General features: G+C 36.8%; 2 protein-coding genes across 8 annotated transcripts in view; one reads left to right on the top strand and one right to left on the bottom strand.

The window, feature by feature from the left end:
* LOC143344363 (regulator of G-protein signaling 11) overlaps positions 1-6,487 on the bottom strand; it is a 32,692-nt gene extending 26,205 nt beyond the window's left edge. For all 4 annotated transcript variants that reach the window (XM_076770358.1, XM_076770355.1, XM_076770356.1 and 1 more), the window contains exon 1: positions 5,508-6,487. The gene's annotated coding sequence lies outside the window, so the exon portion shown is untranslated. The remainder of the gene's footprint in view (positions 1-5,507) is intronic.
* The window catches only part of Mical-like (MICAL-like protein), a 63,856-nt gene that overhangs the window by 29,570 nt on the left and 7,691 nt on the right, over positions 1-26,595 (top strand). For 2 of the 4 annotated variants that reach the window (XM_076770577.1, XM_076770576.1), the window contains 4 exons: positions 21,803-22,020; positions 22,806-23,084; positions 23,519-23,697; positions 24,887-24,975. In XM_076770577.1, coding sequence (XP_076626692.1) covers positions 22,933-23,084; positions 23,519-23,697; positions 24,887-24,975 — 420 coding nt within the window. In that variant the 5' untranslated portion in view covers positions 21,803-22,020; positions 22,806-22,932. Of the gene's footprint in view, positions 1-17,357; positions 17,832-21,802; positions 22,021-22,805; positions 23,085-23,518; positions 23,698-24,383; positions 24,550-24,886; positions 24,976-26,595 lie in introns of those variants that run through there. The other 2 variants (XM_076770575.1, XM_076770578.1) reach the window with 2 other exon arrangements.

Raw genomic sequence — 26,595 nt, 5'->3', positions numbered from 1 at the left:
ATTTTTCTCTGTCACCAAAAATAAATGAGTTATTCAGGTGGGATGTCTTAAGTGCCTCGCCACTTGACACGTGCGCGGTAAAACTCTTATAGCTCCGTTATTTATACGGATTTTAGTCAAATCTCCCGGGAACATGTTTTCAAGACTCCAACGCGTAAGGAAGGAAGCTAAAAAGGTCATCGATTTTTTTAAATAAACGCTAAACTAGACTGCCCCCGGTAAAATATCTTTACACTTCTCTGATATAAAGCCAGAGTAAACTGTTAATAGTATTTGATAACTGTTCGATCGTGTGCCACGCTGTCTGGTTAAGATATACATCCCCGAGAAATGTGAATAATAATAACCACTTATTACACGTCCGCTATTGATTTACTTATTTAACCCTGCTGTTCTCGGGTCTATACACCTGCCCGATAGGTCATATAGCTATGACCCGAAATAAAATTAATAGAATAACTGTCATTGGTGTTACGTATCGTAATATATTTACCTTTCATATTCATGACGATATATTTTCGGTATTAACCTTTGCAATGTTTGCGTTGTATCAAAAAAAAAAAATGTTCCCAATTTAAACGAAAGGGTTGGTCATTGTTGTAAAACGTAGAATAAAAATTTGTCGTACGATGCCTCGTTTTCGAGACAGTTTAATTTTGAAACGACGGACACGTGGATACGATTTGGCTGACTCGTCTGTTCATAACTCACTGTTTCCACTTATACTGTTCTTCAAGCTAGACTCCAAATATTTTCAAAGTCGATTTTCTCGAAATCGAAACATGGTACGAACGAATTTTATTCTACGCTCCCGATATATTTTTCCATATAGAATCACCTCTCCTTGCTGGATTCTATTACCTGCCCTGTGACCAGTATTTCCTCACGACCAGAGAAAAAAATTATAGATATCTGTAAAAATTTGCATTCACTTTATAAGATATTGAAAAATTCCGTAGAGAAATATCTGCTAATTTTCGAAAGAAAACTCGATATTAAAAACCTTCGATTTCGGTATAAATCAGCAACCAGTATATTCGATTGCTATGAGACACAACCCTCAAGAGGGATTGCTCACATTACGTGACTGTAGTTGCATCGATTTTTCTGCATTTTTTTTTATAGGGGCCACAGACTAACGATTTATCGTGCCATGAAACGCACATCGAGCTGCCACGATAGCGTTATGGCAGCAGAAATCGCGGAAAAAGTAATAAAAAATGGCGCCACACTTCATCTTTTTCTCATTCACCGAAATCGGAGAATTTTTTTGGGGTCACGATGTTTAATTATCGAACTAGAATTTTTTATTAAAATAAAATTGACCCCCAGGGGGACGTAGATTATTAAAAGTATTTAAAAATATATCTCGTGCCACTTTTTAGAATTGGACGAATTTTATTCGAGACCAACGAATAGAAATTTTAGATTTATTCCTTGACTAACTTTTGAACGTAGGTTTTACGAATTAATGGATTCTAATTACACGAATTAAACGTAAAAGTGTTAGAACGTTAAATTTTATTTGACGTCGATATTTTTATTTTCTATCAAAGACGAGTAATTTTTTATTTCGCTGTATTAACTAATCCTTGTAATGACAAGATCTATTTTTCCTACTTTCGCTTTTTCTATATCTGGCGTCGTCCACGTAAAGGCCATAGACCTAACGATTTATTGTACGATAAGTCGTACGTTCTATTGCAACTATAGTTATACAATAGGGTCGAACTGTTATCAAACACGCTTGCGTTGTGTATGGGTAGTTGTACAGCAAACCCCACACATTTTCCAATTATCGTTCAAACTAGTCGTATCGTGATAATTGTATGAATTACTGTATGAAAAATTATTACGTTTATAGCTCCTATCACGATAGAGTAAACTTGCCTAAATTATACTTCAGCTATAGTTCGAATTCAGTAGAATCTGCAATACCTTTAAAAACATATTTAGTTGGCCATTAGATTTCCATTTATTTTGTGAGAAGTTACTTTTCAGTAATATTTTTACAATGTTTAGAAGAATTATCTTAACGAACAAAATAATTCCCGAATATTCAGAGCTAGGAGTATCGTTCTGGGTTCGAATGGAATTAAAACGAGGATTATTTTAAAAAAAGAATTTTGGTTTAAATTTCGTGTACACGAGTAGGAATAAATATTATTTGCAAGAACTTGCAAACTATAATTTAATAATAGCAGACTGAATCTAGCATCTCTGCAACTAATCGTAAAAGCCGCTGGTTTAAATTGTCAAAAAATCGTAAAATGCAGTCGGTGTGTGTAAAAAAATCGCCAAAAATTGGACACTTGTGGAATGGAGCAGAGTCCTTTGGACCGATGAATCCATTTCCGAGTATTTGGGTCGCAACGAGGAACATTTCTCGAGCTATAGAGGGAAGAATGTTGCCAAAATGTGTGGCCCCTACGAGCATTCTTCCCAACAATTGGGCCAGGAAAACCGATAAAAAAAAGAAAAAAGGAACACCATAAGCAAATACTCGAACAGAATTAATAGGTATATAGACGCTTTGTTACGTAGACCCAAAGCACTCGTCTAAATTGGGTATAGAGACTTTTACTGCGAAAAGAAATGGAGTGAATCCTGAGAAATATGACGCGTCCAGTACAGTCATCGATCTTTAAAAGTTTTCGTGGGGAAAAGCTGGATAGAACCAGGAGGAACGAATCGTGAGTTTAGTGGTAAAACTTGGAATTATTTGAATTCAGTTTGTAAATTTTACTAATTTCAACGCGTTGAGCGTCGCTGAATACAAATGTTACGAGACTACGACAGATAAATAACAAATATGGCGGACGTGGCGGTCGAATGTTCCGTCGCTGTTATCGGGAAATCCTAATAAGGTGACCGTATAGCAATTTATACGAGCGATTAAATTGTTATTCGTTTGCTGCGAAATGTTTCGATTAAAATTCGTGTCCAGATGAAAATTGTGCCGCGCGTGAAAGCCAGCGCAGCCCTCGTCAATTTCCACCGTGAACCTTCCCCCTTTCCGAGCAAAACATAAAATGCCTCGCGCTTTTAAAGACCTGTCCTCGGAAGATTTATCGGAGCAATACCTCCGGAAGATATACTCAAAATAATAACGTAAGCTACGACGTAACGCTTTAACCGATTTGCGCAGAAACCTGTATTCCACGGTGCAACGATCGCTCAGATCGCGACTGTTCCAGTTCCTCGTACGTTTAATGACGAGTTTACTCCCTGAAAAATTATACGAACGACGTCGAAGTCGCGGTTGAAACACAGACTGAAATATTTGCCAATTGTGGGACCATAACTCGAGGAACAGTCGGTCGAGCGTTTCCAAAAGCGACGGGAAATAAAACGCTGTCCGGAAAGTTTCGGAAAACTGTCGAGACTCGAATTGTTACGGAAAAGCAGACGGCTTGTTGCGTGCCGTGAGAATGGCTGATCGTAAATACTCGAAATTATTCTCACTATCATGTTTAGAGGTACAAAATTCGTGTTTATTAACATTAAATTAAATTTCAAATAAACCATGGACAAATAAAAGTATATTAATCTTGGAATGTGTTGTCTGAGAAATAAATAATGAATGTTCTTACTTCTACACAACTTATTCAATTTAGAAAAGTTTATCCATAGTTCTTCGAGGAAAATAATATTCCCAAAAGCAATTAAGATACTTGAAATTTTAATAACTTATGAAATACATATTTCTTGCAACATGCAATACGTTTTTCAATTAACTAAATCGTACTGCATACTTTTACAGAACTTTTCGTTGAACGTAACATTAACGTAAGGTTGTTTCCTAATATTTATGTCTTACAATGCAAAATTATAGTATCTGATATTGTTCCTAATATTATCGACAGTTTTCACTTGTCTTACAAAATAAAGTTATGAATGAAAAGGAAAGGATGTTTGTTAATATAGTGAAAATTCTGAGTTCAAAATAAAATGCTTTGAATCAACGATCAACAGAATAAAATATATAAAATGGAAGTTGGAATTCTCTTTTCCTCTTCGTTCTATGTTATAACTTTTCAATTTATCGGTTCGAGAAGATATATTCAAGTGCAATTTACAAGTCTCGTGACGCACAGCACATAATAAGGTTTCATTCTACTCTCCGACAAATTGCGGGATCGCGGTTGAAAAATTTCTTTAAATACTATTTCGGTATCTATAAATCCCGGAGAAATCTGTGACAGTATTGGCGGATGCTCGTTATAACGCAATCGTAAACTAGGCGACTAAGTAGGCCACGATATATTTTCACTGTTACGTTTCGGGCGACGGTAAATAAATAAACAGAAAGGTAAACGTGGAAAAAAACGGATAAATTTATGAAAATTTTAACAGAACGGAATCAAAGTTTGTTCGTTACGTCGCTTTTGGGAATCGACGGCAACGCAACACGACGAAATTTTACTGCGATAAAAACAAAATGGAGAATTTTTAAAGAACAAGAGGCGATATAAAAAAAATTCTTGAGATTAATATTGACGTTTCTCGATTGTCAATTTCCACGGAATCTGACAACAGTTTCATCCCGCTAATACGTACATACTGGTATTATATGCTACTCGAGGGACTTTGTAAACAACGGTCAACGACGAAGAATTGCGGAAGGGTGCAGCTCGATAACAGAACTCGGAAAGTGCATTCGTTTCGTTCGACTTTCGTTGAACGTTACTATAGCAATATCGATACCAAATGTGTGTTAAGAACGACAATAAACTACCCCTAACATTAACGGATATATTAACGAAAACATTCCGGGACGATCGACTCTCAACGTTGCTACTTTGACATTGGATACATCGAATAAACCGTATATATCGATACGCGTAAAGTCAACAAAAATACACCGTCGTTCACCGTTCTGTGAGAAATCGTCGAAACGACCGAGTAGGAGAACGTTCTGTACGAGCACTAAATACACGTTCTTGGGTCGTCGGGAATTTTGGAAAACGCACGTCGAGGAATTGCGACGTGACCCGGTTCGCACTCTTGAAGCTTTCGTTCGTTGTCGGAATACATGGTCGATACTCATTGCGGTTCTTCCGTACGTATTTCCCCGGTGACGGGATCCTCGGCAGTCTCCCTCGAAAGCGTATTCGTTTTCGCGGAAAAAAAAAAAAACATCGCGCAGAAGTGATCGCGAACGACTTCGAAAATCGCTTCTTCGTTCCTCTCTCCGTATCGTTTTCTCCGTTTAATCGGTTCGGTGATCAATCGGCTCGAATTTACCAAGGGTGAAGGAGGGGGAGAGGGGGGGACAGGGGGTGGAGGTTGGAAAAGAAAAATAACGGGCGAAAAGGGTATCCTTGACACGGAACACGCACCGAAATTCACGGAATTCTCACGGACAAGGACGAATTAACGGGCGGCTTACGTGACGGAATGCGGGACCGCGAGAACGGTTGCAGGAGGAAGCGAAATTTGGCCCGTAGATCGATCCTCGGTTTTAATTCGAAGGCCGTATCAATATGCGTTAACCTACTACTCACTCGACGGGTCAGGGCAGTGTAGCTTCATATACGCGTCCCGGTAGTGTATATCAGGCCATCGGAGCACGGCCGAGCTCACGGCCCTTCTTCCGCGAAGTCTAAAGCTGCCGTCTGCACTGTATGCTGTCGGGACAGCACCGCGCGCGCACGCCCGCGCTACACCATCGGCAGCAGCACCAGCACCACTACCAGCGCGAGCAGCACCGGCATCAACCGCGACGGCAACGACGCCGCTATCGCCTCTACGCCAATCATATCTTGCACGGGGACGACGGGCACTGCCGATGAGACGAGGACAGAGACACCACGCGCGCGGACGACGAAATAGAGTCGCGGTTAAAGAGGCCAGCGGACGGGACAGGGACTCGTGAAAACGATTGAAGCTGGTCGTTCGGTGCTCTATCGCGTACCACACCCCTCCGGTGCGATTGCTTCTCATAGGATCCCTGTGTGCGCGCAAATACACTCACGCGCTTTGGCCTATGTGGCGGATCCTCCTCGTTCCTCGGCACTCATCTCGCGATCGCGGGATCGCGCGTCACCGTTGCACGTTCGACGGCCCACTGGGGAGGGGGAAATCATAGGACGAAGTAATGGAAAAACGGTCACGGTGAAAGGGAAAAAGGCGAGACTGGTGCACGGCGGTGGCCTACGATCGCGTGTCGCGCGCACGCATAGAAAAACAAATATTCGAAATAGCGAGAACGAGAGAGCGAGATAGAACGAGCAAGGAAAGGGGTGGGAGCGAGGGTGAGAGGAAGGGAGAGAGTGAGGAGGGGAGGGGATGAAAGACAGATCGTGCGCGCAATTTGTCTGCCTCTTTTTTCAAACTAGTTGTCACAACACTGTTTCGAGACACTGGCTGTCGTAGGCGGCGAGCGTGGACGAGAGACGATGCAAACCGACCGGCGACAATGCTGTAGTCAAGTTCCGGTGTCGGTTTCGCGGAGCTCGAACCCCGCAGACATGTCGTCCCGTTATAGAGCGTCATCTATCTGCTCGGCACCGCTTCGGACGTTCTCGTACACGTTCGTCAAACGTTACCGTGCACCTTCGGACGAGGATCGGAGGCGCTCGGCACCCCCTCGAAGCTCCCAGCTTCCCCGTTCGCCCGATTCCACCCACCCTCTCGGCCACCGAGAAGACCGCGTGGTCGAATCACACTGAATTTTATCGACGATGCACAGCAAAATGCGAGAAACCTGACCGAAACTAAATTTTTTTAAAAGAACACGATTCGAAGGGCCGGTACTCCTCGACGCGTCCAAAAGTAAGACATATTACAAATAACTGCGGAAACGAAAGTAAACGTTTTACCGATATAAGTTTTTCTGGATTAATTTACCACAGTATGAGCCGAGCGGTAATTTTTTAAAAAATGATCCTTGAAAAATTAAAAAGTGCTTGAAACTGTAATATCAACACGATCAACTATTTTGAATAAAAATGTTAAGAATTTTTCTAATATCGTTGACGAAAGTATAACTATAAAATGAATAATTAACGTTATGTACAAAATCATTCTTATTTTCTTTCTATTTAAGATTATTCACCGAAACACAATCTCGTTCCTGCCACGTGCAAACCGCACTATATCACTAATGACACTTTCAAGTATTGAAACATATTCATGAATGTGCATACTTTTGATTAAAAAAAAAGTTTTAATATCCATCGTTTAATAGTTTGTTGTATATACGTCCCAGAAAGCGCGCAATTTCAATGCGTTCAATGTAGTATATCCGCCTACGATATTTTTCATTTAGTTTTTAACAGACATAGAGAAGAATCCAACGACAACAAACAAATATTTTATTCACCATCACTATTAAAGATACAGTATATATATAGTGAATATACAAATATTGGAACAGTGTAATATTATATAGAGTATTCGGCTAACCCTGGGAAAAATTTTAATGGGGGATTCTAGAGGCCAAAATAAAACGAAAATCAAGAATATCAATTCCTTGACTGAGGCTTCGTTAAAGAGTTATAGGAACATTTCCGGCCACACGGTATATTTTCGGTAAAGAATTTTTTTCTAGGAAATGAGTAGGAATTCGGGGGTATGTCTATTCACCAAAAGTGACTATAATCGATCCCTGGAACTGAAAATAATTTTTTCAGAATGATTTGAAATTTTTTTTTTTTCGTCGAAAAATTTAGGCACCTACCCCCTGTCGATTTTTCTTAAAAATTCGTTTTTCATTTTTAGTCATTTTATTTGACGCCCTATAGAAAAGTTGTTTAATACTTTTTTGTAGGTACCCATGAGCTCTACTTCAGAAAAAAGTTTCATTGAAATATATTCACAATTGTAAGAGTTATGGCTGTTTGAAAATTGGACCACTTTTATGAGGTTTCTCTCATTTTGCGAGGTCAGGGACCAACTTTTCGAATATTTTTGCGATTTGTACATATTCTACATTAAAATGCGCGTGGTTTGCTTTTTTAAACATTAAAATCCTTCAATCCGTTCAGAAGTTATGACATTTTAAAGATTCGTATGAAATTTCAGTGAAACATATCAATGGTATGGTCAGACATGAAATTTTCGGTAATGAATTTTTTTCTCGATAATGCGCAGGATTTCGGGGGTATGTGTATTCACCAAAAATGATTGTAATCGACCCCCGCAACCGAAAATAATTTTTCCGTAAATAGTTTGAAATTTTTTAATAACTTTTTAACGAGGCCTCAATCATCAAATGGATATTCTTGATTTTCGTCTTATTTTGGCCTCTAGAATCTCCCGTTAAAATTTTTCCCAAGGGAATTATTTAACTAATATTCGAACCGTTGGAGCATTTGCATATTCGACAAACAAATAATTCAACAAGAATTCCCCAGTTCCTTCCTTTTCCACTTTTCGCCATTAGAGTAATTTGCACATTTTTTTATTTTCCTCGTAAATGTAGCCACGTTATCGATAAACGTGAAAAATTTTAGCTCTCTATCTCATAGGGAAGTGGGTTCTAATTTCCGGACGCACAGATTCCTTCCTTTATTATTATAGATTACTTTCGGTGACACTATTTTCATCATGTCAAAATCCATGTACGAGGAAATCATGATTGAAGTTTAAAATGTAGTTGAGAATAATTCTGATAAGATATTTACGCTAATCAGTTGTTCTTAGGTCACGTAATAGATTCTCCACTTTTTCGTAGAATTTGAATTCGACAGATTCTTGAAACTTCTAAGCCATTTTTAGCTTGTCTATCGCTTCTGAGAATCGATGCTCGACTACTTGCGCTCGAGTTACGACTGTATAATTTGGCAGATATTTTAGCCTACGGTGCAATTATGATTTTCATCGTGGTCATAATTTTCAAAAGTCAAATAAATTTCTCGTCGAACGTATAGACATTTTTATACAACGCTTGGCGAATGTTCTCTGAAAGGGCACAATTATTCAGTTTTCAAATTTAATTTTTCCCACGGAAAAAATTGATCATGGACCATAGATCATGGACCATAGACAGAATTATTCTAAAATATGAGTCAATGGAAATCAATGTCACGTATTTGGGTCAGATAGATGTAATAAACTTTGGAAAAACAAATACAGAGATGAGTATTAAAATTATTTCCGAGGGTGAAGCACGCAGGCGATTCAATAATGGCGCGTGGGCGTATAGGAGAATCTCGAGAGGAATCTCGTGACTATCGATAGGATTATAAATAAATATAAATATTTCCACATATTGAAAAGCGATGAAAAACAAAGTACTGTGTAATCGAGTGATTATAGAGTGATTGATTGAAAAATGAAATACGTCTTTTTGTTTTTCAAAACGACATTAACTTCTTCATTATCGTTCACGATTGAAACCATTTTAAATAATAGAATAAAACAATTAAAAGATATCGTAACATGTAAAAGTCTACATTTATTTGAAAATAAACGAGAAGTACTAAACATGAGGACATAAAATTGAATTTCAATGCTAAATAATTGTTTCTTATAAACAACAATCTTTGCAGATTTATAGAGCACTCCAAAATATACAGGATGTTCGACCACCCCTGGAAAAAATTTCAATGGGAGATTCCAGAGGCCAAAATAAGACGAAAATCAAGAATATTAATTTCTTGACTGAGACTTCGTTAAAAAGTTATTAACAATTAAATTCAAAAATTGCAAATCGTTCTGGAAAAATTATTTTCGATTACAGGGGTCAGTTGCAAGCATTTTTGGTCATTAGTTGAAAATTAAACTATTCAATCGTAATTCTTGTACATCGCGTATTCTTCTTTTTTAGAATTTACTTCTGTTTGCAAAACTTTAAACCGAACGCCATCAACCAATGATCGAGACGTTCACTATAGAATAAACTACCGTCGTTATATTGCTTTTATTTACACTTTATACATATTTGAAACTCGAGCCAAGTGAAATAAAACTGCCGATTTCATTGGAGGGTCATTTTAGATTTTTCAGTTTCGATTTGTCACTGTCGAAGTACCCTTTTCATCGAAAGGAAAAATCGCGGAAGCGAAATAAATGAATGGAATCTCGCACGGGAAGTTCTCGAATCGTAGAAAAGACGAGCGAGGGATGATTTTTGAGGATCTCGTCTAACCTTGGCACACCAATGGCTTCACGGAGACCAGTGAGTTATAAGGAGATGTTCTGCACATGTGCGATGCACTCGATGAAACGCATCCTGAGGCATCGGCGTAGTAACTTACACGAAATTTTCACTTGTATTGGTGCTGGAAAGTGAATTGCTCGCTCGAAATTATAATTGTCCGTGATATTTAATTCTCGTCGACAGATCGATCATACAAATTTCTATTTATTTAAAGACAAGTCTTTCATTCGTTGATAAACATACCTAATTCGTGTATGTTAAAATTACCAAACATTTATCAGTAAAAGAAAAAGCAATTAACTTTCGTTGTATTACTCACTTTGTGCAGCATTTTTATCCGTACAGTAGAATTTCAGTCCATTCGTAACGTAAAAATCTATTATCAAAAATCGTTCGAGGATAGTGGAAAATATTGTAAAAATATTTATCCCGTTTGAAAATAATTTTCTTTCACGTAATGATCAATATTACTGCACGACGTCTCGTTTTTAAGGATAACGATCAGTTATTTTATCTTGCAAGCGGAACCTCTACGTTAATACGCTACTGCCATGAGAACTTATTGATCAACGATCAGTATACATATGTGCTAAAGTTTTGCGCACACCATTCCTTGAAACGTGACTGTCGGATTCTTAACGTTCCGTCTTTCATCTCGCGAGACAAATTATCTTCCAAACCCTCGTACAAGTTATTTTCTAACGCGTCGATCTTGAAATGTAATTAACATACTACCGCTGGATGTTTATTTCTTCGTTGGTTCACAAATATTAATAATTTATAACGCTGGTCAACTACAAATATTCTTCATCCGATTACGGAAATGAAAATTAAATTAAAATACTGGTTCTAGGTTCTCTAAAACGCAAATTAAAAGTAGCAGAAAACTTGGGTCTTCGTCCTTCCAAGATCTAGTTAACTAAAGAATCGAAATTTCCTGATTAGTCTCCGTAGCAGATCGAAACTGATCTTGATTTTGTCAAAAGATTCATCTGCAGCGACGACATTCGCTTTTAAATTAAACCAGCAAACTAGAAACTGTTCGTCTGGTGAAATACAGTCTGATTTATGGTACCAGAGTCATTGAAAATTGCATTTATCGGTATTCACTCCGCGAAATACAATCGCGATGGTCGTTTAAATGATAAAATAACGAGCATCAGATTATCTTTTGTAGTTTTCGTTTTATTTATATTCAAAATTCTATAACTCGTATTGGAGGATCGTATACTATGCTTTTATCAGATCACTATGATTAAATATGAACAGTAATAATTGACGATAATCCGATTCGTTTTTCTCGATGGGGCATTAACAGGCCAATCTTATGTAAATTTCTTGAGCAAACAATTGAATGAACTATTAAAAGCAGTCCCACTTGATGTTTTACAGTGCATGTGGTGCATGCATGATAGTGTACTACCACATTGTAACCGAGCAGCTAGACAGTTATTGAACGAACGATTTCCCAACAAATGGATAGGTCATGTAGGGTCTATTAGCTGACCCGCTCTCTCCCCAGAATTAAATCCTCTAGTTTCTTTTTTATTTCTGCAGCTACTCGAGTACAATCGAAGAAGTGGATGGATAGAAGCGCTAAATAAATATTCATCGTGCAGAAGTTTCATTAATTACATCTACCAAATGGTTATGACTTTTTGAAGAACTTCTTCGACGTGATTCGTCGTTGGAGAATATAGTAACAGAGAAAGTAAAGTATGTTGCTTGACCCAAAACAAATATGTACTACTTCGAAACAAAACGATGAATTTGATTTGCAAAAGTGTGAATTTTATTTACAAAGAATTTAACTTGGAATAAAAAACCTGTATACCATTGACTGCAAAACACAATACTCAATTGTTAATTGCAATTGATAATTAACTTAACATTTCAGCTCCTTACAACTGTTAGACTCTCTATCTTTTTTTTTTATACTTCTTCATAGAATTTTACCAGCACTCAGAATTATAGCGAGAAGAATTATAGTATCATATAAAAGCACTTATATTCCCTATGTAGTAATATGGGCATATGTGAAAAATATGGGCAGTATAGATTTTATTGCATTTCATTAAAACCATCAAAAACAAATTTTACTATTATAGCTTACTTACTCTCTATCTATCTATTTAATTAAAAGTTACAATTCGGCAAATTAATTGTTTCATTGATTGATCAAGAAAAAAAGAATTTGTCTTCAAATAAAAATAACCTGCCTAACATAATGGTCAACCAAACACCTGCCTAACTATAAATCTAAATTCGTTTATTATATCAAGAAACAATTCTAAATTCGCAGCCATTAGCTCGGTGTCACCCACGAAGAATAACTTTTCTATCGTGGATGACACCGATTACCAGGTCTCACCACGTGGAGGTTGCTGCGAGTGGAGACCCGAAGGGAGATAGATGGAATCCAAGTTCCATCGATCTCCCTTTTACATCCTTAGAAACTAGATTAGTCGTGCCAAGTAATTATTTTGTTTAAAAGAGGGACGAAGCTAAATCGTGGGTGACGCGACGCGACGCGATACGACGCGATGCACCATGCAATAGTGCAAGGAACGAGAGACGCGAACCGAATAGCGAGGTCAAAAGGGTCAGCTCGTTGCCTCTTGGCAAGTCCGATCGAAGGGAAAGGGAATCGACGCACCCAACACGGGTTCCCCATTTCCCCCAAGCAGCCTGTTGGGAGCCAAATGGACCCAACTCGGGATGTCTGACAGAGAGAGGGATCCCGAGTTGGGGCTACCATAGACAGGAACAGTCCCTGATCCCCTCTAAGGCCGAAATACCCTTTCCCTTGGATCGTCTCGCTAGAGGACGGCAACTGACCCTTCGGGCCAGCTAATCGGCCGATCACTTGCTTTCTACATGGAAGCAGTGGTGATCGGAGGGGACGAGGGACGAGTCAAAGAGAAGCTACTTGTTACATAATTACTTGGCAGGACACGCGGCTACACTAGGGGCTTAAGACTAAATACCAAGTAATTATTTTCTTTAAAAAGGGATGAAGCTAAATTGTTGGAGACGCGACGCGACGCGATGCTGAACCGTGCAGCAGATCTTCGGATCGAATCGACACTACCCTTGGTAGATTGATTTCTATTTCTAGAAATCGATCTATCATGGGCAGGCGACTAGATCTTTCGGACAAACTGGACGGCCGATCACATGTTTCGTTCGACGAAACAGTGGTGACCGAAGCGAGAAACGAGAGAACGAGTCGAGAGAAGCTACTTGTTAAATAATTACTTGGCAATATTGGGAGACGCATACACTAGAGACTTAAAATTAACGTCGAAGCTAAAGTCTAGTCAAGTTGAAGCTAAAATTCGGACGATAGAAGGAAACAGAGTTCCTTGACTTAGTTGTACCAAGCAATTATTTGGTTAAAAAGAGGGATGAAGCTAAATCGTGGGATACGCGACGCGACGCGACGCGATGCTGTACCGTGCAGCGGATCCGAGGATCGAACCTACTGCCCTTGCTAACTCGATCTCAACAAGAAAACAGAGAACTGCAACTCCGAATCGAGGTCTCCATTTCTCCAACGCAACCCGCCGGGAGCCCGAAGGACCCGACTTAGGTTGTCTGACAAAGAGAGAGTACCTGAGACAGAGTCGACTTCCGCTGGAAGGTATGCGTTTCCGCAGAATACGGAAACTCCACACCTTCCAGCGAAGTGCCGTTTTCCCTCAATCAAGCTTACCAAGGGAAGGCGATTAGATCTTTCGGACCAGATACACGGCCGATCACATGTTTCAATCGATGAAACAGCGGTGACCGAAGCTAGAAACGAGGGAACGAGAGAACGAGAAGCTACTTATTGAATAATTGCTTGGTAAAACGCGAAAATATGTACAATAAAGAAATCTTCGACGTTAATTTTAAGATTCGCGACGAAGCTTAAGACTAATCAACTTGGAATTAGAAGTCCCTCGGTGGTTGTGGCGTACTCCCTCGATGTCCTTGGGATTAATCTAAATTTAAACTGAAATCAAAATTAATATTTATATTAGTGAGATATGGAAGGAAATTAAGCAACATATTACAAGAATTTAAGCTGAAACATAAAAATAAAAATCTTATATTAATCAGTGTCATCGAAACAGATATGGTATATGCATCGACACCATATTATACATATCAAAAGGAACATTCGTAATAGTGAAAGAAACTTGGATCGAGGCCCCAAATTGAATCAACACCAAACAATCAAACGAAATGAAAGAATCAAACAAAGTACCTCCACAGATTATTACGAGAATTCGAACAAGAACGTAACCACAAAAATCTTATTCTAATCAGTGGAATAAAAATACCTGAAGTTACATTATTATATCCTGCAATATTATACATATCAAAGCGAACACTCGTAATAGTGAAAGAAACTTGGATCGAGGCCCCAAATTGAATCAACACCAAACAATCAAACGAAACGAAAGAATCAAACAAAGTACCTCCACAGATTATTACGAGAATTCGAACAAGAACGTAACCACAAAAATCTTATTCTAATCAGTGGAATAAAAATACCTGAAGTTACATTATTATATCCTACAGTATTATACATATCAAAGCAATAACATAAATTCGACAAACAATGTAAAAATGGAAACAGAGAAAAGGAACATTCATAATAATCAAATAAAATCAGATAGATAAATAGAGGTGAATTCACATCAAACAAACAAATAAAAATAATAAAATATAAATAAGGGAAGTGGACTTACTACTTGTCGTCAATACATAGGATAGTTACCACTAAGCCGCTGTTGCCACTGGGCCAACTGTAAAATAAGAAAATATTCATATTATAGCAACATCAGTTAGACAAGCAAGGCAAAATCAGTTTAATGAAGAGAAATTGGTATGAGACGATAGAATAGAAGAGGGGAGAGAATTTTTAAACAGTTCTTACCGTTGGTCATCACCGTCCGGCACTGGTCAGTAGTGGTCAGTAGTGGTCAGTAGTGGTCAGTGGTCGGATCTGCACTGGTCAGCACTGGTCAGTAGTGGTCAGTTCTGGTCAGTCCTGGTCAGTCCTGGTCAGTCCTGGTCACTCCTGGTCAGTCCTGGTCACTCCTGGTCCCCCCAGTGGTCAGCGATCCACGAATGGCCTGACTTCGGCCCGCGAGACCCGATCCCCCTGGATGCTCCAGGGGAACTGAAGAATTTGTCCAGCGGTAGTCTTTAAGTGGGGAAGTCGAAGAGTGGGGAGGCAGTGTCAACGTGAAGAGTTAAGAACCGCTTGGTTTCTCAACGCTATTTCGATTGGTCCCACCTCTTGACCATTTCTGGATCTTCACTGGACCGTTGACCTTGATGTCCACCTCACTGTTGACCACCAGTGACCATAAGCTAGTCACTGTTGATCATCGACCCATTAAAACCATTACGAAGATTAAAGCCTTCTTACGAGGACCCCCCTTACAATTTGATGCATGATCTTTTTAACATTTTGTTCCACTTTGGAAGAGTGTATCTCATATTATAAGACACTCGTGGTACAGCGATATGCGCATATCCACCTCAATGACTAAAACCCAAACCATATTCACCTCAATCATTAAAATCGCTAAAATTAGGGAACGTAAAAAGGACACTATTTCCTTGCACGGTATATAAAATTTCAATTATTAGCACGTGCAGATTTGCAGTTCCTTATAAACAAAACATTTACTACTGGCTACTGGCAGCCTCTCTCAGCCTCTCCTGGCTTCTGCTGACCTCTCTGACTCGGAAAGTAAAAAATGCCTGGGCAATCGAGATTCCAGTTTTTCCAAACTTCATCCAGATTTCAGTTGTTCAAGAGCGAGAAGGCCTGTGAGCCTTTCTCTCTCGACTCCCACGAGGCGGTCCGAAATTGCTTCGGGCAGCTTCGGTGATTCGAGAAAGAGGACATCGGTCAGTTTGCCTTTGTCGACTCTCCGAAACTCTACGAGCTCATGTACGCGTGATCTGGCATAGTGTGAGAAAGTGGAATGAGGTGTCCCCGATGCACCCGGGGCTCCGTCTAATATCTCTGTCTTTGGTCAAGAATTCAGTAAGGGTGCACGAATGGCCACAATGTAGGACCAAAGTCGAAACATCCATCCACTTCAGATGCTCCATGGAAAGCAAAATTTTCATCAGCAGCAGATTTATTTATACCGTGCCATAGGAGAGCGGAATGGTGACGAAGAACAAGGCCAACGAGTCGATAGTTAATCTACCTCTTCGATCTATTGGAAAAATAATTTTTCCGTAAAATAAATATTCCCAATCATTATTTATACGATACATATTATGAAGAATTAATTATTATTTGATATAAACTATTAATTGTTGTAACTATCAAAAATGAAAATAGAAAAATTCGAATTTCTATTACTTTTAACATTAAAAGTTAATGTTGCAATATTCGTGTTATCTATGCATTGTAAAATATTAAGCAGCTTACATAAATAAATATAATGTTCCCTAGTTTTCCTAAATATACATCGAAATTGCAATAATAAAACGTTTTTGTACCGCAGTGTCCATAATTTTCTTCCATATCACCCTGGATACATTTTGGAAAGGACACCGTACTCGAAAAGTGACTAATTGCTCGTCCACTGTATCTGCGCTCGTTGTTTCATAAACTTCTTGACATTTACCACAAAAATATTTATGACATCTCTAAATAGGACTAATTTATCATTAAGTTATATTTTCGCTGTCATAGTATTTACATATTTCAGTAATCGCAGATCAAATGTATTTTTAGTAAAAACTAAAATATTTTCTTAGCATTCAAGATCAGATTGAAGAGAATATGCGATATTAGTTTGTTTGTTAGTATCCCTTAATAAGATTCGAAATAAATTAGTAAGATACACGATATTAAATAGATCGGAATATAGCATTACGTATTGCAATTCTTGACCTCGTATATAAGAATATAATGTTGATTTTATGTAAACTCTTCGCACGATGAATCAAAAGAGAAATTAGTAGTACACATAATGCACGTTTAACCTAACCAGTAAGTCACACAGCAATAATCTAGGAAACTGTACACCTTTCACGAACAGTGTGAGAGACTGGAACCCGACATCCGAAAGGAAAAAAAAAAGACAGAGAAAAATATATCATTTAAAAGAAAAAGGAAAAAGACAAAGCTAACAGAGGCCGATCATGAAATGTACGAGCAAGATAGTCACCGGAGGAAGGAAAAAGAGAGAACGAAAAGCGATGGCGTAAACCTAAGAGTACGGCGTTCGTAACGTTCAGTCGCAGGATCACACGTGTGGTGCGAGTGTTGTATTCGATGATTTAACAGGGCTCGATCAGTTTTCCTGCCAGTGTTCCTTAATGTAAAAATCAAACTATACGAATAAAGTAATCTAGACACCGTTTTCTCGTTTTTATTTCGGTACATTTAACATTTCAAAAACAAATTTCCGCATCGCCTTTTTGTTTTGTTTCATACGTGTGCCTGTACTAGATAACCACAAGATTGAGGTTAGAAAATACGTGACATAGTTCTTAATATCGTGCCCGTGCACAGATTGTTACGATTGTCGTTAAAATGTGTTTGTAATGCGATCGCACAAAGTCAAAAACGATCCGAAAATCATGCTGCCATTTACGTTCACTTGAAGAGAAGACGCGAAGTTGTAGTCATATTAACGAACATAAGGATCCACATTGGCGGTGAAGCAACAAAACGACGTCGCGCGGATGGCATAAGGTAATGAATTTTTTTACGGATAAATAACTTGTAGAAAAGAAAAGTTGAATAGTCGAAGAGAAATTGCATGTATACTATTACATAAATAGTATTTCTGAAACGATATTATAATATGTGTAATTACTTCTAATGTCTGGTGATAAAATTATCTGTAGTGTCATGTATAACATTTATGTTTTGTAACATATACTTGATTTATTACTGGAAAACTGGGTCAAGTAATTTAATATTAAAAAGCAGTGTCTTATATTTTAAACTTAAGAATGTGTCGTCGTTCGAACCGTGTTGCTTTTAATTTTTTTAAATTGATACAGAATATATTATATTTCTCTTACTTTTATGAGGAACATCATCATTCTAGTTATAAAAATTAGTATAATATGCATATATATAGTTGCAAATATATATATATATATGTATATTATTTGTACATTTATGAGTAAAGATTTGTATAAAAGGATTACAATAGTTGTCAAAAAAAATCACATAACATTTAATTATCCAAAATAAAAGTTGGAATCGCACTGGATTCAAATCTCAGACTTTGTACCTACGAAACAGTTGTTTCTTAGATTTCACCTAAGAATTTCTTTGTAAAACCTATACCTTCTTGTAAAGTAATTAAACTTAAAAACTTTTGTGTATCGGTCCTCTATTGTTCATAAAAAGTTTGCAATAGAACTAAATATTTTATATAATATCTATACTTGACCTATAAATTTATACTTTTCCTAGAATGAATTTTATTTTAAGTTGTTTCAAATTATGAGAACATTTATTCCATTTGTAATTGTGTTAAATACTTTCCCACAACACTTTGATGTTTGTATAATACAAAGCCATGTGTGTTCATGTTTCTTCCGTCTAGTATCGTACTAAGAATATTTCACAGGATATTGCAAATACTCTATTTTTTATAGAATATTTAAAAAACATATTAAAAATTGTATAAAGTTCAAATAGGTAAATTAAAAAGTAACGTATTTGTCTAATAACATTTTCCTCTACTCGATTGCATACTTTACAATATTTTCATGCAGTCTGGAAGTACACAAATATAATTCTTTTGCAAGTTAAAGGACAATATCATTTTTAGACAGACTGTTTATCGTCGGATTTTGTCGTTTTTTTGTTTCATTTTTTTATCAAAAGCTACAAAACTATTCTGTGATTCATATATTGCATAGGAGAAAAGTTATACTGTGTTAGCAATGCCAAGTAAAGTAACCATGCACCATAAAACTCACATTTCCGGTATATGGACATAATTACTTGCCGGTTGATCGAACATTCGGAGGAGTGGACAAAATATTGCGAAAAAGTTAACACATTCTTTTACCAGAAGGTTATCGTAAAATGTTTAAAAATGAAAATTTTAATTATGAATCGACATCCGTATAATTGGAAAGTCTATAAAGATCGTTACAAATTAAAAATGTATTTTAAGGTTACCGAAAAAAATCTATAAAAATTATAAAAAATTGTTCCCAAAGTAAAAATAAGAATAATAAGCCATACTACGTCTCAATCATTTGAGTAACCTGTGTCGTATTTTCAATGCAATTCATCCTGTAATGGTTAAAAGGACTTCCATAAATGTTTATTTCATTGCTAGTATATGTCCCCGATTTTTGTAATTAAGTATGATTCACTAAATACGTTCAGGGTTACCACCTCGCCAGTTTTGTCACCAAATTGACAGAAAAAATAGGTTAACAATTTTTATGATTTTATTAACTAATACGTTTTATTTAAAAACTTTGTTCATACCGAAAATAATAAAAGATAATAACATATTACAAATTAGGATCAAGTTAATTTTTTTGTGCTTATCAGAACATCGTGATCGGATCGTGATTGAATTAAAAACATTTTTAAAACAGGTTCTCTTATTACATACTAAAATGTAAATTGTTTGGTCATCAATATGTCATCACTGTACGGAAATGCTTTTTCAGATATGCTTGGTATGTTGAAGAGTTACAGATAACCGTCCATTTGTCCCGAATATAAATCGAGTATCGTTTCCACTGAAAACTTTCAAAGAAATATAATTTCAAGAATTTTAAGTTTTTTAAATGCCCTTGTTTTCGAAACGTATCGTGTTTCAAACTGTTTTTGTATTGTTTATCACGCTAAACAATACCGACAAACGAATAAATGAACAAATTTCAAACAGAAAATGTTGGTTTATTTTTTTCTAGTAAAATTATTGTTTAATAATATAACTATTAAATCAGAAAAAAGAATTGAAACAGAAATTGTTGGAAATTCGGTTAAAAGTAAGACTTGTATGAGATTTATGGCTTTTCTGGCCTGAGTTTGTACTCGAGTGTCATGGCTGCCGAATGAATACCGTGTCTACGTTTCGCAAACGTTGCAATTTGCATTTTCAGTCGACAAAATGAATCATGGAGATTCTACAAAACCTACACCGAATAATGTCCACGTATTTATGAGAGGAGAGAGTAAAGTTGAAATTTCAATATCGTTCGAACGTTGTTCATTTTGTATCTGAAATGCTCGCGACCTCTTAACCTAGCAACACATCGAGGCGATTCAAAGAAGGATAACCGACTTACGATAATTTATTATAGTATTATTTTTTTGTTTATATATTTTTTAAGATATACTCTCAATACTAATCTGTTATCACTACTCGACGAAAAAAAAAATTTCCTTTCTCTTGAGAAATGTATATCTTATCATTTTAAGACGTTGAATCTGAATCAGGCAACACAATTTGTCCACCACGTTAAGATTTTTAGAGATAAAGTGAGAATTTTAGAATAGAACTGATTTCAGAGAAATTTTATGTATCACAATTCGATTCGTCGATTTTAATGTGCTGACTTCATTTCAGAAATTAGAATTTCTGCTTTTTCAGCAAGAAAAATAATTGTTCTATCGGAAACAGAGATTTCTGAAAGAACGCAATTTTTTAAAAAGTTGGATAAAGAATTTTTAACTTTAGATATTAATTTTCTTCGCGATCTGATTGCATCAAAATGGTGTATTCAGTGTGTTTTAAAGTATAATTACATAGATACATAACTAAATACAAGCGTTTAGTTGAATGCTGGATTTCAGCGTGTACATTCGATCCTTTTTTGCGAATCTGTCTGAGTAAAGACGTGATGTCAGTGTCGGTGTATTAATCCTTACGGACACTGGCGCGCAAACCTAATGCTTTCGCATCTCCGCACACGATTCTTACACTTAATTGATCATGGCTATTTCGCAATTCCGCGCCGATCTTTACGGACGTGCAGCCAAGGTTCAATCGAGTGCTAGCTAATGCAATCTACCTGCGTGCGTGCCTTTACTCGGCTCTGTTTTATCAGTTTTAGATTTAAACGCGTAGGATGAAGTCTTGGAAAGAGATTATTAAAAAGAGAAGGTTTGTGAGATGTAAAAATTTCATAATTTTGTAATCGACAGATTGTGATCGATCGTGGCCAAATTTGTTAATAACATTCCCGTAATTAACTCTCATTGGCGCTGGTTGAGTAGTAAATGATTTCGCCACTTATCGCGTTATGGCGTGTCATGGCATCTGTGGCGTTGCTTCCCATACTCGCCACCAGAGGGGTCGCGCTCTCACAAACGCTCGACCGATCCCTCGGTTATATGAGGTGTTCGACCACCCCTGGGAAAAGTTTTAATGAGGGATTCTAGAGGCCAAAATAAGACGAAAATCAAGAATACCAATTTGTTGATAGAGGTTTCGTATACAATTCTCGACACAAGGCCTGCTAGAAAGCCTTTTACTGATGAATCTACTAGCAGTCCCGAACGAAACGCAACCCCTTCTTTCCTTTTCTGTCCTACGAATTCTCCGAGATCCTACCCCCCGCATCCCCCAGAGCACACAGCAGCCATATCTGTGTAAACCCACATTGTAGCTTAATCATAAAACCCACGCTGTGTCAGCGACAGTCCCGTATTTGGAGCAATCGCAACTGTTTCAGGCTAAGGGGACAATTCATCAGACCTGGGATCGTGGTGGACAGGGGTGGGAATGCTCAAGCCGCGAACGACGAAGCTGTTAGGGGTATCGTTTGGCAGGTGCAACCATCATCTACGAACCGCACGTGTTTGAAGGATAGTCGATGGATGGTCTTTTATCGCGTTAACTCCTGAACTCCTGGGATCATTTGAAACCTCTTTAGAAATGATATTTTATCAGGTTTGAATTGGATGAATTTTTAGTAAAAATCTTCCCTTACAATAGGAGCCCCACACAAGATTTAAAAGAAAAAGGCTTGTATGTACAGGCAATTAAAATTATATAAATATCATTTTTTGAAAAGTAAACTTTAACGCAAACTTTAGATGCATCGATGCATAAAAATGAATCAAATTTATATTACACTAATAACTTAAAATCATCTTTTGAGCAAACTGTTGAACTGTTTTACCATTAACTAGCTAATTGTAACGAAGCTTCGACGTTATTAGATGCCAACGGTGGCGATAAGGATTTACGCAATATACACTACGCCTGTGTTTTAGAAATTATATGGAACTGTTTTATCAATCGAGTGCTCTGTACCGCCGACAGACTATTTTTTTTCTCCAGCAGAGTACTCTGTTTTGCCTTGCAAAGTTTTCTGTTTTATCCGCAGAACGTTTGATTTTCTTTACGGATTTTAGTATTTTTATCGAACATGCGTTCTGTTTTGCTTCGTGAGAATAAAACAAAAAGAACGTCATATATTCAACAATATCATTACTTGAATCCTCGTTATTTGAGACTTCGTTTTAAAAATATAAGCAGTTAAATTTATGAGTCCCACTTCTCGATCGTGCTATTTAACACGTTCACGGGACAAACATGCTCCGTATCAGCTATACTTTATCGAACCTTTGTTTAAAATTTATTGAAAATGCTGTATCCCTATTTTCTTTACGCCGCCAGGTATTGAAGTACCTATGTCGTGTCTTTTCAATCGAGAAACACGTTTGTTTCAGAATCGTCGTATTTGGACTTCAAGGATTGAAAAGAAGGATCCTCGTTTCTATTTGTGAGAACAGTAAAGTAAAAGTGAAAGTGAAAATTCATTTAAAGAGCCTGGAGGAAAAGGGGTGAAAAGTTAAAATGGGCGAGAAACGGGGCACAAAGGCGTTAGAACTATGGTGCAGGCGGATAACCGCGGGATATACTGGTGTAAATGTGCAGAATATGACGACTTCTTGGAGAGACGGCCTCGCATTTTGCGCGATGATCCACCATTTCCGGCCAGACCTCATGTAAGTTAATAGTAGATAAATAATAAGAGCAAAACGAGTTGACTAATTAGGCTTATATTAAGCTCTATCGAAGCTTAGATATCTTATTTCATTCTTATGAAGTAGTCCAACTGTTTGTAGGAACTCTCAGAGGAGAGAAATTCATTTGCAAATTCTAATAATCTACTAATAACAGTAGCAAGCAGCGTAGCCAGAAAAATAAGCTAATCCAATTTTTAAGGAGTGGAAGAAGGCCCAATTTAGCTTTTTTTATTTTTTTTTTCGGCTAATTTTCATAAGATTTGGGACCCAACAGTGAACATTGGGGATAGCACATTTTTTGTAAAACTGAACTCGAATATTGCTTAACCAAGGAAGAGAGTGATTATAAGTGATTATAAGTGTGATTATTGTCGATGTTATTCGAAAGGAAAACTCTTTACGTTTGATCGCAGAGACTTCAACAGCCTAGATAAAAATAACGTGTACGGAAACAACGAGCTAGCGTTCAAAACGGCAGAGAAACACCTTGGAATTCCTGCACTTCTGGATGCCGAAGACATGGCCTCCTGTTCCGTACCAGATCGGTTGTCAATTTTAACCTATCTCTCACAGTTCTATCAAACCTTCGGTGGTAAGTTTTCACGAACAACTATATATGAACTGTTTTATCCCGAAACCGCATAAATTCATTTAAGAGGGTCTTCTACTGCAAAACGCGTTGTTTCATGTTCTCTTTGGTATTATTTTTTAGAAAGACATTTCCCATATACATTTATTAACGAAGGTACACGCCAAATCAAGGATACTAATTTGTTGATTGAGGCTTCGTTAAAAAATGATTAAAAAATTAAATCAAAAAATTTCAAATCGTTCTGGAAAAATTATTTTTGATTGAGGGAGCCAATTGCAATCATTTTTGGTGAATAGACATACCCCCGAAATCCTACGCACTTTCGAGAAAAAAATTCTTTATCGAAAATATACTGTGTGGCCGGAAATGTTTCTGTAACTTTTTAAAGAAGCCTCCATCAACAAATTGGTATTCTTGATTTTCGTTTTATTTTGGCCTCTAGAATCTTCCATTAAAATTTTTCAAAATAAAATATTATTATTCACGTGTATCATTTTCAGTCTCACTTTATGAATAACTTTTTACGTTAAATGACTGACTCATAGCGTGTGAGCGAAGCCTAAGTATAATACAGTATGTCATTGGTGATAATGGTTTGTTATCTCATTTTAATATTCACTGTCCACTATTATTGCCGTTATCGTTTGTTTTTGCGTTACCAATCGCAAAATGCACACACTCTAGAAACGTATGATCATTCGTGATTATAGACTTACCCTACTTTCAAAATGAACGCTTTGCTAAATTTGTTTAGTAACCGAACTTCAGTCAATACTATCGTAAGGAATTTTTAATCTTTTGGCGCTGGCGCTTTTTTATAGACAAAATCAACATGTTTTCTACGCATTGCTGGTAAAAAAAAACTCCATTTCTTTTTCTTTTTTTATTGAATTTATACCATTTTCATAATAAACAGTTTAGTTATTACAGCAGATGGTATTGTATTTAAAGTTTACATAAAACAATGATAATTATTGGTCTTCTGTTTAATAAAAACTTTCTTAATTTTCTTGAACACGATATCTTTGCGTATATTCGTTCGAAGAAACCCAGTTATTAAAATATATAATAAAAACTGATTGTCTTTAGAGTGATGATATCTAAATTTCAAGAATTTTATATTCTCAGTTCGATACGATATTATAAGAATGAATTTAAATATTATTTGTTTTTTTTATTACTGTTGTAGGTTCTTCGCCAAGTCGAGTTGCCGTGAATAGAACAATGGAAGCCGAAGGTGAAATAATCGTTCCAACGTCCGAGTCCCCGAAACAAAAGGTACGAAAATCTTTGTCGTATGAAATGTAGAGAATCAACGACAATATTTCGCGGAATTCAATGTCGATTTAAAAGAATTTCGTAATCGAGATTATTTACAAGGTTGTGAGCTTTCTCGAATTTTTGCCAACTGCAACGAGGTACGTTTTAGATAACCACTATTGCTGGTTAAACAGACAATTAGTTTCTGTTTTCTTTTTTACCGTATCGGGTGAAGTAACGCCCTTATTCTGTCGAATTTGGGCAAAAGCATCTGATTGCTACTATAAAAACAATGACTTCTTTGGATCGAAAGAAAGTTGGAAGTTTCATTTTCTTTTAACTCATCTACAAATAAAAAAAAAAAGGACTGAAATGCACCACCATCTGAATATTTTCCGTTAAATTAAAACGCTTAAATAGAAAAGACTGAGATTACATTTCTTTCAAGTTTTACAAAGTATCGATTATGTTGCTCCAACGAAAACTGTGTTCATCGTGTTTGTTTCATATATTCTCTTCGTATCAACCCTTTATTATTATTTTAAAAAATTATTATTTATATTTTAAAAACTGTGTTCGTATAAATAGTGGAAATTATTCCAACGTTTTTGAAATTCTTCGAACAAAAAACATTTTATTTTTTATCTGCATGCATATTTTTTTTCTTTAGACTTCGGAAGGACAGTGATATTTGTATAGATAATATTTCGCTAAAACATAAGAGACACCGATAGTAAATAATAAGTTATTTTCGTTCGAAAAATTTTGGAAGATTTTGTACATCTATTAAATACAGAAATGTTTAAGAAATCTGATCTCGAAAGTAGTACAACTGTACTCTTGGCTATGTGACCGTAACATGTAATGTCAGAATGATTATTATCGAAGCAGGCACTCGAATTATGTACTCATCCCCTTCTCCATGACACGAAACACTGCCTTTCAATTATTAATTATTCTTTGTTTCGAATTTTCAATATCGTTTAAGGCTTCTTGACAAACAAGTCTGGAAATTGATCTACTAAAACGTATTTACAAAGTATCTGTTAGATAATCATTTTTTGCTGAGACTGTATGACCATATTTACGTTTGTTGAAATATTTCTCACGATGTGTTGTAAAAAATTCTGTATTATTATGATATTGAATTTTTGTAATAAAAATATAGATCAATTATATCGTCCTCTATAATTATATATTATAATTATGACTGACTAATATACCATAGTAGGTACAAATAGAATGTAAGAGTAAAACCTATTAATCATTTAATAGGTTTTAATAGGTTTAGTCAAGCTGTTTTCATAGACGAGGTTCTGCACCTCGTTTTTACACGACTTTCTATTCTGACCAGGTGTATACCGAAATTGGTACACGGTATAGAATTTGTCGTCAGTCAAGTGTGCGACGCCGTTTCCCTACACCATAACGGCAGTGGAGCACCGCCATTATATTTCTTACTGTGAAGTTCACGAGCCCACCGTTTGTGCGCTAGTGTCAGCACGCGAGCTCCCATGCCCATAAAACGGCCAATTGACCATCCCCGGTCTGTGCAGTAATTCTGAATAACGATTATTGTCTCCTGACTCCGGAGGCTAGGATAAAATTTATTAATATTTCTTGTGAAATAGGAAACCG

This window comes from Colletes latitarsis, chromosome 8 (genome assembly GCF_051014445.1).
Source record: "Colletes latitarsis isolate SP2378_abdomen chromosome 8, iyColLati1, whole genome shotgun sequence".
NCBI classification, from domain to species: Eukaryota; Metazoa; Arthropoda; class Insecta; order Hymenoptera; family Colletidae; genus Colletes; species Colletes latitarsis.
This window is presented reverse-complemented; position numbering and strand designations above follow the sequence as displayed.